General features: G+C 39.6%; 1 protein-coding gene across 1 annotated transcript in view; it reads right to left on the bottom strand.

The window, feature by feature from the left end:
* Window positions 1-15,584, bottom strand: part of nol6 (nucleolar protein 6 (RNA-associated)) — a 109,570-nt gene that overhangs the window by 65,932 nt on the left and 28,054 nt on the right. The window contains exons 4-6 of the mRNA XM_043700311.1: window positions 10,739-10,918; window positions 5,404-5,572; window positions 1,027-1,161 (exon numbers count right to left, since the gene is read on the bottom strand). Of these exons, the coding sequence (XP_043556246.1) occupies window positions 1,027-1,161; window positions 5,404-5,572; window positions 10,739-10,918 (484 nt within the window). The remainder of the gene's footprint in view (window positions 1-1,026; window positions 1,162-5,403; window positions 5,573-10,738; window positions 10,919-15,584) is intronic.

The raw sequence follows: 15,584 nt of genomic DNA, 5'->3' as shown, positions 1-15,584 counted from the left end.
TCTGAGGAGCAGGAAAATCAACGTTTCGGACAAAAGCCCTTCATCATTCCTGATTAAGGGCTTTTGCCCAAAACGTAGATTTTCCTGCTCCTCAGATGCTGCCTGACCTGCTGTGCTTTACTAGCGCTGCACTCTCGACTTTAATCACCAGCATCTGCAATCCTCACTTTCACCTTGAAAATGTGAAATGACCTATTCCTACTCCTTATTCATTTATTTGTACATAATTTATTATATGTGGCATTTCCTAGTGATGTTAAAGTGATCAACATGTGAGATGTTTAATAGAAAAAATACTGCATGCGATTCAAACTGGCTAAGAATCGAAATACCATCTGCCGAACGCCTAATATGCCTCAGCTTTCTCGAATGGCAAACATAACTGAGCTTTAGTCAACAACATAACTGAGATTTGATGGTTTGATTTACCCTTTCATTCACTGACATTCTTAGCCTTTTGATACCTCATTATTAAGCCAGCATTTAATAAATGTAGTTTCTTCCTTCGATGCTAAACTTATCTCTACAATACCCACATCTGCCCATAGTTCCAATACTGTTTATCCATCGGACAGCTCTTCAAACACTTTGCATAAATGATAACAGAGCACAAAGATTTAGAAGTCAGCTCATGATGGTTCCATGAAGTGCAATTCTTACAACTTTTTATCTTTCAATTTTTTATTGTCAGGTACATCAGAAACAACAAATTTAAGTTTATTGCTTCAATCAAAAAAAAAATCAACCAACTAATGCCTTTCTCCCCCAGGAATCAAAACAGTGCTGCTCAATATCTGTCTTGTCCAAGCTAGCAAAACTGAAGTTTTGATGTCATTTGATCATCTTCAAATTATCTATTTATCTCTCTTAGTCATCACCCATGGTAATATTTGGCACAATCCTACTCAATCACATTTGCTTTTCAATATAAATAAGATATCTGGGAGGTAAAAAGCTAATTTCAGCTTTACGTAAACACTGTAATGAGATTTAAAAAAGGAAAAGGATACTTGTTACAGCACAAACCTTCCTGAGTAGATACTTGTTCCAAAAACCATGAAACTCTAACATTGTTTCTGCTTGGATGAAAACGACTCAATTTGAAGAAAGATGCAGGAGCACAAGGATGAAGTCTTACAGTTACCAGTTTCTCATCTTTACCTAGATTCAGAGGATAAACAGTGTCAAAAATGCCAGTCATGAAAACACATCAGTGACACATGCATGCATTTTATCCTTTAAAAGTGAGGGAACAGCACCTGCAATTTCCGCTAAGTTACCTAGAAATTAGTCAAATCTGTGCAAAAAAGAAAGATTTATTTATTTTTTTAAAAAAAACAAAGCTACTAATAGGATCATTCAAAAGCCAGTAAATACAACTATTTAACTTACTTAGAAAGTGACTAATTCTTTTGTTCATTTTTTAGGATATAGCATTTATTGCCTATTGCTAATTGTTCAGAGGGCAGTTAAAGTCAACCACATGGGTTTGGAGTAACATATGGGCCAAACCAGGTAAGGATGGTAGATTTCCTCCACAAAAAGACATTAGTAAGCCAGAAGAGTTTTTACAACAATGATTACTTGGTCACTACTTCTCTAGATTTCTATTGAATTCCAATTTCACCATTTTTTAAAAACAAAATTCACTCATGTGAGTTGCTGCCTGGGCCAGTACTTATTTCCTGTCTGTAGTTGCTCTTGAGAAGGTGGAAGTGAGCTGTTGCCTTAAACTGCCGCAGTCCACATGCTGTAGGCAAGCCTTTAGGAAGAGAATTCCAGATTTTTACACTGTAACAGTGAAAGAATGGCGATATATTTCCAAGTCAGGATGATAAGTGGCTTGGAGTGGAACTTGCAAGTGGTGGTGTTCCATGAATCAGCTGCTGTCGTCTTTCTAGGTTTCAAAAATGCTGTCTTAAAAGCTTTGGTGAATTTCTGCAATGTATCTTGCAAATAGTGCTACCACTGATACTCAGTGGATGCTTATGGATGTGGGTTGCTTTGTCTTGGATGATGTTAAGCTTCTTGAGTGGGGAACATTCCAAAACAGTCCTGACTTGTGCCTTGTAGATGTTGGACAGGCTTTCAGAAGTCAGGAGGTGAGTTACTCACCACAGTATTCCTAGCCTCTGACTGACTCATATAGCCTCTCATTTACGTGGTTAGTCCATATGAGATTTTTAGTCAATGGTAGCCACAGGATGTTAATTATCAGGGGATTCAGCAAAGGTGACTCCACTGATTGTCAAAGGTCAGAGGTTATATCATCTTTTATTAGAGATGGCCATTGCCTGGTGTGAAATGTTACTTGCCACTTGTCAGCCCAAGGCTGGATATTGACCAGATTTTGTTGCATTTGAACATGGGCTGTTACAGTATCTAAGGAGTCTCACAAATGATGCTAAACCATCCCACATCTGACTTAACAATAGAGGGAGGTAATTGATGAAACAGCTAAAAATGGGTCTAGGACACGACACTGAAGAACACCCACAGATGCCCTAAAGTCGAGATGACTGACTTCCAACAACCACAACTATCTTCCTACATGCCAGTACAATTCCAGTTTGTCCCCTGATACCCACCGATTCCAGTTTTGCCAGGGCTCTGCAAAGCCACACTCAAAACACAGCCAGACGCAATGAAAATATGCCACTGCCTCCTTCAACATACACAAACAATTAGCTGCTTCTTTTCTTTCATTTCTTTCTGAAAAATCATTTTCAGTTGTCTGAAATTAGGTTACTCAGGTTATAAACAGGACTTTGATTAAATGGCTTTTTTTAAGCAAACATATTTTCAGCTGTATTCTTAAAATTACACATTTACCACAAATAGATTTATGAAATACTTTTAAAGCAATTGTTTTCATATTATTTGTTAAAATAGTGTCGAACTGAATTGAATCAGAGCAGGTGTATTTCCAGATATGGAAGCATGAAGAAAAAAAACTCTTCTGTAAACTAATGTAATTTTGGACATAAGTGGTGACTAACTCACCGATTACTCCAAAAATAGAAACTCTACCCTCAAGGTATTTTCAATTCCATATAGTTACTGATAAGAAAAGGGTCAGTTGGGATTGATTTTTTCCAATTTTCCTATTCTTGTAAAGCTATGGAATACATCACACCGGTGACACATAGACAAAGCAATCACTAAACGCTAAATCATCAACACGGTCAATCCACAACTTGTCAGAGATTCTCTTTCTGCTTCCAGGAGAACAGAGATAAATCTACCCAAAATTTTATTTTACACAAAGAAGGGAAATGAAACAAAATTGCATTTAAACACCACCATTCAGGATATTCCAAAGTGCTTCAAAGCTAGTCAGAGTTCTTTTGAAATATAATCACTCATGTAATACAGAAAATCATTGGCAACATGCAAACAGCAGCCAATGAACCGATCTGTTGTAGTATAGATTCTGGTCAGACATTAGGTAAACACCACTGCTCTTTTCAAACCATGCTAAGGGATAAACTGACTACATTAAAGTGCGATATAAATGCAAGTTTAAGTTGTTTCTGCATTGAGAAAACTGGTTTTAAAGTGTATTCAATTTATAGGCAAATGTAGCAGACAATTTGCACAAAGCTAGGTATTACAAAGTACTTTGAGGTGAATACCTAGTTATTTTGCTCTTCATGAAATTGAAAAGGAATAAATATTGGTCTAAATACCAGAGTAACCGCCTGTCACAGAAAATCATAACTCAACTCTGATGTGATCAAATGCCTTAATTGCAGCCTCAATATTGCTTTCAGTACTTCCTTTGCTCTGACTCAACACTAACATCCTTATTTTTTTCTCATGAGTCAAAAAATTATGGGTTCAAAAGCAAAATACTAGGAATGTTGAAATTCTGAATACAAACAGACAATGCTGGTAATTCATGTTTAAGTTTCAGGGCAGTCACTGTTTCTCAGAAAGTTTTAATGAAAGGTCATCATACTGAGACTTTAATACTATTGTTCCCTCAACAAATGCTGCTTGGCCTCTTTATTTCCAACATTTTCTGTTTACTTTTCACTGAGGGTTGAAACCTTACTCCAGAGATTTGAGGACAATCTAGGCTGACACTTAGTAGATGGGTGATGAAGTGTTCTTCTGTATAAGATGCTATCTTTTAGGTAAAATATTAAACCTAATTTGCCCCTCAAGGGCCACGAGTGCTCCAGCGTGTCACAGCTGTTGTTCTGATGATAGATTTACACCCAAAGCATTAACTTCTCTGTTTCTGACATAGATAATTACTGATCCATTGCCTGCTTCTAGCATTTTCTGTTTTTGATTCTGGGGTATCAGTTTCATATTTTGTTCATATCTCAAGAAGTCTCAGTCCAAATTACTAACAGATAAAGTTCAGTTCTTTTAAGAAATCTATGATATTCGCCACAATGAAATGCAGCTGATGCCAGTTTATATTAATGCATACAAAATAAACAATTTCAGGCTCTCTTGTGGCACACTGGTATTGTCCCTATCCCTGGACCAGGAAGCCTGGTTTAAGTCCCACCTGCTCCAGAGGTGTGTAATAACATTTGTGAACAGGTTGATTAGAAAAAAAACGCTTTAAACAGAAAAGGGGGCAGTGGGGTAGTTGATGAGAAAAACCTTGGAATTATTTAGCACTTTACATGTCCTGGGGATATCCATTTAGAAGCAAAGAAAATTGAGATACGAGAGCACTGTTGGGACCAGTGAAATCATACTCTAAGTATTGGGGTCACTGTCATCAGTAGGGGGAGGGGCAAAGAAATTGGAAAAATCACAGCTCAGCAGAGAAGGCTGAATAATTATAATTGTGTATTAATATAAGTAAAGCTCTTAATCAATAAAGAACTTACATGTAATAATTAAAATTGTTACTGTAAAATACCACTAGTGCTGTGAAATGCACAAATTTGGGTTATTTCTACACACCTCCCTGCTCTCCCCTTGTCCCACAACCACTAGTTAAACCCTCAAAATACATTACAATCATCTGGTCATAACGCTAACTCAACATCACAACAAAAATAAAAAGCACTTCCAAATTTGTTCCCATATATTCCCTGAAACATCTTGATGCAATATATGCAATTAACTCTAGCCTGAATACTTTGTTGATCGCAAAGACAATCAGATCAGCCATGTGTTAATGTTCTCAGGAGAGGTCACATTAACCTTCACAAATCTGTCCTGACAAAGTGCCCAATGAAAAATGAGGCGAGGTTTAGATTTTCTGGTTCCATCAGATGGCAACCCATTCATTTCAAAAAAGATGCAGTTAGTTTTAGGATCTGAAAATTCAGTGGCGATGTGTGCTAACTGGCCACTTAAGCAATTACATCATTCTGTTTTAGTGCAACATAAGGACTACTCCATGACAACGTTTCGATAAAAACAATAAACCTTGTGGAGATAGATACAAAATTGGCTTCAAGTGGTTGCTATTGAAGTAGCCAAACTTTACACATCCAACGAGCTCATTCTTGGATAAATGACAGGCAATGTGAGCCAGGTAGAGTGCACGTTTCCTGAGGTAGCGCTGGTTAAGGTAGTCCTTCGCCTGGAGGATTTCCTGAAATGAGAAAGTTCAAGGTCATCTTGGAAAATATCCCATCCCTCAGATTTCAACTACATCAGTTGTTTTTACACTTCCTTTTGCCGGTTTTTGAATTTCATTGAGCCATATCTAAAGATAGCTGTCACAGTTGAAAACAGTGGAATTTTAATAGCAATCCCATATCAAATTCAATATCATTCTTTACATCAATTAAGAAATGGTTTTATGCCGTGTCCACTGCAATTTGCTCCTCAGCAGTTTACAACTTCATTCTCACTGAAAACCTTCATGATAAGTTTCCTCAGTGATTACAAAATGTGACAGACCAATGAGGCCTTGGTCCCATTGAGATTTGATTTCCAATGATGTGTCACTGTGTCGTGAAATTAGTAAAGGTAAACTTTTATTTTGCAATTAGTTATCATTTATGTTATCTTTTTAACCCCTTCTCTTCTCGAGTAGATGACATCTCAAAATGATGAAATTAGGTTCAGTTCTGTCAGTTGAATAATTTATCTAATCAAACAACTGTTTGCGGCTGTTAGTTCTCTTTCAGCCAATTGATCTACAATACCCACTTTGAAGGATCTATTCACGCTCCAAAGTCCATTTGCCAGAGTTGGTAATTTCAGCTTGGAACAATTGCCTGAGCAAGGTAGTGTTTGCACTGACTTAAAGCATCGCTCTCTAAACCACTAAGATTCTTTCAGTCTTTTAAATGGACATGCTGAAACGCAAGGCTTTACATTTGGCTACGAGGGTGGCACGGTGAACAAAAAGAGGATTTTGGAATAAAGAGTACACCCAGACAATGAAGAGCCAAATAGGTCTCAAGTCTCATCTTGGGTCAGTTTGAGTTGGAAATATTTTTCACTGAAAACATATTCAGAACAAATGTGTCTGCCACCTTTTCTAGAAAAGAGTTTAGAATAAACTTATTGACTTGGTGTGAGATCAGAATGAAGCCATATTGATATCGACAGCTGAAGCAATAACGGCACATCATGAATCAGTTCAAAACATGCACAGGAAATAACAATGAAGCACACGTAACATGTCACCTTTCTAAAACAAAACCAAAAGAACTGTACTTGCTGGAAATCCAAAACAAAAACAGAATCAGAAACTACTGGAGAAACTGAGCATGTCTGGCAGCATCTGTGGAGAGAACACATCTGTGGGTGGCATGGTAGCTCAGCGGTTAGCACTGCTGCTTCACAGCGCCAGGGACCTGGGTTCAATTCCAGTCTCAGATGGCTGTCTGTGCTGAGTTTACACATTCTCCCTGTGTCTGCATGGGTTTCTGCTAGGTGTTCCAGTTTCTTCCCAAAAGATGTACACTCTAGTTGGACTGGCCATGCTAAATTATCCATAGTCATAGAGATGTACAGCATGGAAACAGACCCTTCAGTCCAACTCGTCCATGCCAACCAGATATCCAAACCCAATCTAATCCCACCTCCCAGCACCTGGCCCATATCCCTCCAACCCTTCCTGTTCACATAACCATCCAGTACTCGCCTCCACCACTTCCTCTGGCAGCTCATTCCATACGCGTACCACAGTGTTCAGGAATTTGTAGGTTAGGTGTATTAGCCATGGGAAATGCATGGTTACAGGGATGGAGTAGGGCTTGAGTCTGGGTGGGATCCTCTTTGGAGCATTGGTGAGGACTTGTTAGACCAAATGGCCGGTTTCCACACTGTGGGGATTCTGTAAAGAAAGCAGAGTTAACATTTTGGGCCCAGTGACCAGTTATGAAGAAGGTCAATGGACCCAAAATGTTAACTCTGCTTTCTCTCCAAAGATTCTGGCAGACCTGCTGAGTGTTCCCAGCAATTTCTGTTTTGTCACCTTTTTTAATTTCATTCCTGCTGTCATTACCTGGAACTTTGCCCCCTTTTCTGATATTGAAGCTCACTATAGTTCACATCATTTAGCTGAATCAGAATAATATTATGCAACATGACAGAGATCACTTAGAATTTGCAAGTGGTTTCCACAGACCCAACCCTGCAGCTTCAGCATCAGAAAATGTTAAGATTCATATGTAAACAAAAACGACACCATGAAAATCAATAACAGCTCATCAAAACATTTAAAACCAAACCACCCTTAAGGGCCCCAAAGCCGTTGCCTTCGCCAATCCAACTGCCTCCCTAATGGCAGTGAGAGTTAACCCACAACAGGTGGACTGCAGCAGTTCAAATAGGCAGTTTACCACCACCTTATCAAGGGCAACTGGGATTGGACAATTGATGCTGGCCAGCCAGCAACACCCACATCCCAAAAATGAATTTTTTTTAAAATCCAAAATGTCCAAGCAAAGGAAACCTAATATGATTGTTCACAAAAAGAGTGTGCACAATATAGAGGTAATTTAGTCTTCATCCAGTTGGAAGTAAACTCAAAAGTTACAGAGGGTAGTGGAGACCAGAGAGGGGCAGGATGAGACATTACCTGCCACCCAATGCCAAGTTGGTAAGGCTCACAGACGGGAAATGCCCATAAAAACAGTCTCATCCCACCAGTGGGTGGGGGAATGTGTGTGTAGGTGTGTGTGGATCAGAGGTAAGAGGCAGAGATGGACAGAACATGACAAGCAACCCAGTTAGGATAATGAACAATCTAGTTTATAGGAGCAAAAGGGGACAATGAGGGCCAGTGGGGTTGGATTCCTCATTTGAAGACATTCAGCCAAGGATCTAGGACCAGGAAGGAATGTTTGCTGAGACACACCACATGTGGTCTACTGTAATCTTCCTCTACCAACCTCATTAGCAAACCCTACCCATCAGTCTTTCACCAGGAATTTCATGACAAACCCCAGTGAGGACCCAAGTGCAATACTAGCAGTATGCAAATGTGATACTGCCAGAAATAGACAGCGCAATGCCTCCAGCTACCCAAACGTTCTCAAGATTAGGACATCCACCCTACTAGAGAAAAAGAAAAAATTAAATGTACTTCTGGCACCATGGATCCTTTAATGGTCAGGTCAGTGAGAGCAACACAAGCTGTCAACAGAGGATGTTGGGTCTCCCTCCTATCACATTAGCCCGACCCCATCAGAAAAACAGAAATGCTACTTAGAGTCAGAGATGTACAGCACAGAAACAGACCCTTTGGTCCAACTCGCCCAAGCCGACCAGATATCCTAAACTAATCCAGTCCCATTTGCCAGCACTTGACCCATATCCCTCTAAACCCATCCTAATCATATACCCATCCAAATGCCTCTTAAATGTTGCAATTGTACCAGCCTCCACCACTTCCTCTGGCAGCTCATTCCATACACGCATCACCTTCGGCATGAAAAAGTTGCCCGTTAGGTCCCTTTCAAATCTTTCCCCTCTCACCCTACACCTATGCCCTCTAGCTCTGGACTCATGAAAAAGACCTTGTTCATTTACCCTATCCATGCCCCTCATGATTTTATAAACCTCTAAAAGGTCACCCTCAGCCTCAGACTCTCCAAGGAACACAGCCCAAGCTATTCAGCCTCACCATATAGCTCAAATCCTCCAACCCTAGCAGCATCCTTGTAAATCTTTTCTGAACCCTTTCAAGTTTCACAACATCCTTCCTTCAGCAGGACGACCAAAATTGCACACAATATTCCCAAAGTGGCCTAACCAACATCCTCTACTGCTGCAATATGATCTCTCAACTCCTATACTCAAATGCACTGATCAATAAAGGAAAGCATACCAAAAGCCTTGCTCAGTATCCTATCCACCTGGAACTCTACCTTCAAGGAACTATGAACCTGCACTCCAAGGTCTCTTTGTTCAGCAACACTCTCCTGGACCTTACCATTAAGTGTATAAGTCCTGCCCCAATTTATCTTTCCAAAATGCAGCATCTCACATTTATCTAAATTAAACTCCATCTGCTACTTCTCAGCCCATTGGCCCATATGATCAAGATCCCGTTGTACTCTGAGGTAACCTTCTTTGCTGACCACTATTTTGCACACAATATTCTTAAAGTGGCGGAACCAACATCCTCTACAGCTGCAATATGACCTCTCAACTCCTATACTCAAATGTACTGATCAATAAAGGAAAGCACCACCTATTTTGGTGTTATCGGCAAACTTACTAACTATGCCTCCTATGTTCACATCCAAATCATTCACGTATATGATGAAAAGCAAAGAATCCAGCAAAGATCCTTGGGGCATACCAGCAGACACAGGCCTCCAGTCTGAAAAGCAACCCTCCATGACCACCCTCTATCTTCTACCTTCCAGCCAGTTCTGTATCCAAATAGCTGGTTCTCCTTGTATTCTAAATGATCCAACCTTGCTAACCAGTCTATCAAGAGGAACCTTGTTGAATGCCTTACTGAAGTCCATATAAATCATGTCCACTGCTCTGCCCACATCAATCCTCTTCATTACTTTTTCAAAAACTCAATCATATTTGTTAGACATAATTTCCCATGTACAAAGCCATGTTGACTATCCCTAATCAGTCTTTGCCTTTCCAAATACATGTACATCCTGTCCCTCAGAAACAATGTGCCCACCACCAATGTTAGGCTCACCAGTCCATAGTTCTCTGGCTTTTCCTTTTCGACCCTTCTTAAATAGTGGCACTACATCAGCCAACCTCCAGTCTTCCGGCAACTCAACTATGACTATCGATGATATAAACATCTCAGCAAGGGGCCCAGCAATCACCTCCCTAACTTCCCAGAGTTCTAGGACACATCCGATCAGGTCCTGGAGATTTATCCACCTTTATGCATTTTAAGACATTCAGCACTTCCTCCTCTGTAATATGGACATTTTTCAAGATGTCACCATCTATTTCCCCACGTTCTGCATCTTCCATCTCCTTCTCCACAGTAAACACTGAAGCAAACTACCCATTTAGTATTTCCCCATCTTTTGCGGTTCCACACATGGGCAGCCTTGCTGATCTTGGAGGGGTCCTATTCTATCCCTAGTTACCCTTTTGTCCTTAAATGTACTTATAAAATCCCTTTCGTTCTCCTTAATCCTATTTGCTTCATTTTTTTTTTAAAAGAAAGTTTGGTTTGGAAATTGCTATGTATCATGATGGGTGGTAGATATTACACTGACCAAATTAAATGTAAAGTCACTTTCAATATTAGAACTCAAACGGAACAAAGCTGAAACCCAGACTACTCCTGAACAACGAAGAAACTTACTGCTGGCATCGTAACAGCAATATCCACATTGATCTCCGGCTTGATGCAAGTACCAAGTAAATAACTACCGATAACCTTTACAGAAGCAGGAGGTAGAAAACGGAACTTCCCTTTGATATTGTATGGTATTTGAAGAAACGGAACTTTAATGCCTTTTGGAATCCAAGATTGGTCAGTAATCTGTTGGAAAACGAAATAAGGTGATCACAATAAGTTTATCTGTAACATGATACCACTTTATCAAATCACATCAAAGATCGGTTACAACACCCCATGAACGATGCTATGGCATAGTATTATGAAGGTCACATTGTGTGACCCTTCCAATATGGTACTCTCATGGAAATATAATTAGAACTACAGTATTAAATTTACTAGCTGTTGGCCCACAAAGGAAATCTTGATCATGCTTCCCTCTCAGCCAATTTCAGGGCCATCTTGCACAAAACACGACTAGTGGGACAAAAAAATCTGTAACCAGCCAATCTCCAAACCCAAATTCCATGAGAAAGTGAATAAGTAACCAGCACATCTCCAAAAAGGAACTGACCATCCAAAATAGCACAGAACTGCACTCCCCAATGAGAAGGGAAAACACAAAGTCAAAGTCAACAACAGTGAAACACAGTCCTCAACCAGTACTCCTAATTCAATGATCCTATCAAGTGACACTCATTCCCTCTACAGATCTGTATGCAACCTCCGTGTAAAATAGTGTCATGAACCACTGTCAGCAACTGACTTGCTCTAGTGTCCCTCAATATTTTAATTGATTTATCTCGAGTAAAGAATAAGGAAATAATCTCCCTTTGAAATAAAATATTCATAACCTCTAGTGATCTGATCTTTTTCATCAATAATCCAGGAAGAGTTTTCTTACTCTTCTCAATCATGGTTTCCTCCCTAGAATGTTTTCAAGGAATATGCTGCAATTGTAAACTGCTACAGTTTTAATATCCAATTACTTTCCTGATACTCCTTCTCAGAGTTCCTTTAGCGTTCCTATGATTGTAACAGGTCTCTCATTTAACCCCCAATGAGCTTTATATCCTATCCTAAAACAATGAAAGCAGATTATTTTCCTCACATCACTTTTAGGTTCCAAACTTTCTGCTTCACTATTTTGTCATCCTTTTGTTTGTTCCTAAAACCAATTTACTTGTGAATTCCCATATGACAACTCTGCGACATAACTATGTGAAATATCATAGCCATCTAGCAGAATTACTGCCTCTCAGTTTTGATACTGAATACTTAACTAAATAATTCTTCAGGTTTATTGGAACGCAATTTTGGAACTGTTCCTTAACAATAATTCCCTCATGTTGTCAAACTTTATCCTCTAACTACATTGATCCCACAGCATTTCTTTTCTCTTCCAAATTCTACAAATGTCCAACTAGGAGAAAGTGAGGACTGCAGATGCTGGAGATCAGAGCTGAAAATGTGTTGCTGGAAAAGCGCAGCAGGTCAAGCAGCATCCAAGGAGCAGGAGAATCGATGTTTCGGGCATAAGCCCTTCTTCAGGAATGGCTTCGGGCTTATGCCCGAAACATCGATTCTCCTGCTCCTTGGACGCTGCCTGACCTGCTGCGCTTTTCCAGCAACACATTTTTCAGCAAATGTCCAACTAGGTTTATTTCTTATAGTCCTAAATTTTAATTGATCAAAAACGAGTTTGAGTATCATTCTTCTAACAGTTTCACTATCATCAAATTGGTTTTCTGGCAAAGTGACATACACAGTATTCGCAGTACATGGGAGATGGAAAGTGTGCGATTTATATATATGTTCAAAGCAGTTACTTCAGATCTTAGATTTGAGTTTTGGTCTGTGTGTTGCAAGAGGTTTAATAATTAACTTGCAAGTGTTTCTGCAGCTATGGCAATTTGTTTTTCAAAAACAGTGGGCTAGAGACCAGACTACTCTCCCCCAAAATATATGACAGAGATATCCAGAACCTAATTTTATTTTATTTAAAGGCAAGTGTAAGATGCTGGTGACAGATATGATTTGGTCCAGCACCAACCTTTAATGAAAACACACATTCTTACAATGTAACTGAAATGCAATAAAATGAAGAAACAATATAACTTTATTGACATATATTTTGTTCTGATATAACGCGACAGTTCCATTCCCATGCTATCCCATGTTATAAGAAAACTGTCTAACACTGGCACCATTTAAACGAATTGGACCAGAATGCCGTTATAGCCAATATAGGTAAGGAAAGTTCCATGTTCCACAAATAACGATCTAAATTCTTCAATCGCATTATAGCCAATTCACGTTGAAGAAATGTGCATTATAGCTGAACCGTCTGTACCTAACAAAACGACATATTCTTTAATCATCAACCGTTTCAATAATGGCAACATCCCATAAACATACCCTTTGGCAAAATGCAATGTAGCAAAACAGTTATTATTCTCATGCGCTGTCTCTCTCCAGTCCAGGAGGAAAGAAAATCTGCCCCTTCCGATTTCTAAAAGGAAAACTAAGTCTTCAATCGAGCAGACTGCAAAAGCTCGGAGAATGGACAAAGAAGTGGCACATGGAATACAATGTTGGGAAAGTGTGAGGTATGCATTTTTGTCAGAGGAATAGAGGCATGGATTATTTTCTAAGTGGTGAAAAAATTCAGGATACTCTAAAGCACAAAGGACTTGAGAGTCCTAGTTCAGGATTCTCTCAAGATTAACATGCAGGTTCAGTTGGCAGTTAGGAAGGCAAATACAACGTCAAGATTCCTTTTGAGGGCACGAACACAAGAGCAGATGTACATTGCTTAAGCTGTGTAAGGCTCTGGTCAGAGGATAAAGTGAGGATTGTAGATGCTGGCGATCAGAGTGTGTGGTGCTGGAAAAGCACAGCAGGTCAGGCAGTATCAGAGGAGCAGGAGAATAAACATTTCAGGCATAAGCCCTTCAGCAGGACTTCATAACGCTCTGGTCAGACCACATTTGGAATATTGTGAGCAGTTTTGGGTCCCATATGTAAGGAAGGATGAAGGAGAATTTCTTCAGCAAGAGGGTGGTCAATATTTGGAACTGATTACTGCAGAGGGCTGTAGAAGCCCAATCATTGATTGTTTTTAAGATGGAGATAGAAAGGTTCTTGATTAGTAAGGTGATCAGGGGTAACAGGAAGGCCGAAAATGTGCCACTGGCAAAGCACAGCAGGCCAGGCAGCATCCAAGGAACAGGAGAATCGACGTTTCGGGCATAAGCTCTTCGTAACAGGAAGGCAGCAAGAGAATGAGGTTAAGAAACATTTCAACCATGACCAAATGGCAGAACAGACCCGATGGGCTGAATGGCCTAATTCTGCTCTTATATCTTATGGTCTTACAGAACATATGCCTGATGACAGCATTGTCTGGTGTAAAGCCAATCAATCACTGAACCCAAGAATCAGTGCCAGGAGCAAGGTTATTGAGTGAGAAACTATCTCAATTGTGAATGAAATGACCACTGATCAGTCAGATGTCAAATGGCCTAACTCCTCTACCATTAAGTTAACTCCATTCAGAACAGTTCCAGGGGAGCAGTGACAAGTATTTTAAGTTTCAACGAACTGGAAACATCTGCCACATTTCAACTCCAATTATTTCATTAGAACAGTTGCCTTCTGTTCAATATAATCTGTTACCACCCAGTTAAGCACTGGGATCTTTATAATTCAGGCTTATTTTTTGTCTCTTTCTTTCTCAGCAATATTCAAAAACATTTCATGTTGAGCCACATTATTAAAGGTCATGTTTAGCAGAAATTTAGCAATCCAGACAGATTGTTCCTTAGCAGAGACAGAAATCCAGTGAGAATTGAAATCTCAGATTTGACAGTGCACATTTTATCTACTCAGATGGCTTTATTCCTTTTCTATATATATTAAAACACACATCAGTTCATTCTAAATTAACAATCACCAATTCTCCATCCTGCCTGACAAAATCATAAAACGATGCTCTCTATTCTTTCTCTAAGATTGGAATTATAATTCCAATGTGCTGCTTATTAGATCATTTTTCCTAGAAATCCCCAGAAATAAGCAGTTCCAGAAAAAAAACAGGTATTGTAACCTACAGACATCTCACAGAAAGTGTCAGATAAGGGAAGGAGTCAACGTTCCCTGAATACTTGTACATATAGCCATTTGATAATACAGAATTTAAGGATTGCTGAAAAAAGGCATTTTGTCAAAGCTTTTCACCTTGCAATCAACAGGACAATTCACAAAAATAGCAACTGAAGAGAAAAACCAATATTTATATTGCATGAAAGGAGTGTACTATCGATTGGCAGTATTGGTAGACTCTGATAGAACCAGTGCCATGGAGAAGGGCTAATTACTGCTGATTGACAGTTAACAGTCAGTTTTGGTTTAATTTTAAACCATGAATCTGATTAGTCATGGTATTGCCCTGAGAAATGAACCAGGAAACTGAGATGAAAGATATCAATCTTGGAAACAATGAACTCATGTCATCATCGATAGTCACAGGTGAGGTACCAGACGACTGGAGGTTGACAAACGTGGTGCCACTGTTTAAGAAGGGTGGTAAGGACAAGCTAGGGAACTATAGGCCAGTGAGCCTGACATCGGTGGTGGGCAAGTTGTTGGAGGGAATCCTGAGGGACAGGATGTACATCTATTTGGAAAGGCAGGGGCTGATTAGGGATAGTCAACATGGCTTTGTGCGTGGGAAATCATGTCTCACAAACTTGATTGAGTTTTTTGATGAAGTAACAAAGAAGATTGATGAGGGCAGAGTTAGATGTGATCTATATGGACTTCAGTAAGGCGTTCGACAAGGTTCCCCAAGGGAGACTGGTTAGCAAGG

Source organism: Chiloscyllium plagiosum, chromosome 1 (genome assembly GCF_004010195.1).
Source record: "Chiloscyllium plagiosum isolate BGI_BamShark_2017 chromosome 1, ASM401019v2, whole genome shotgun sequence".
Classification (NCBI taxonomy): Eukaryota; Metazoa; Chordata; class Chondrichthyes; order Orectolobiformes; family Hemiscylliidae; genus Chiloscyllium; species Chiloscyllium plagiosum.
Note: the sequence above shows the minus strand (reverse complement) of the source record. Positions and strands in the feature narration are given on the sequence as shown.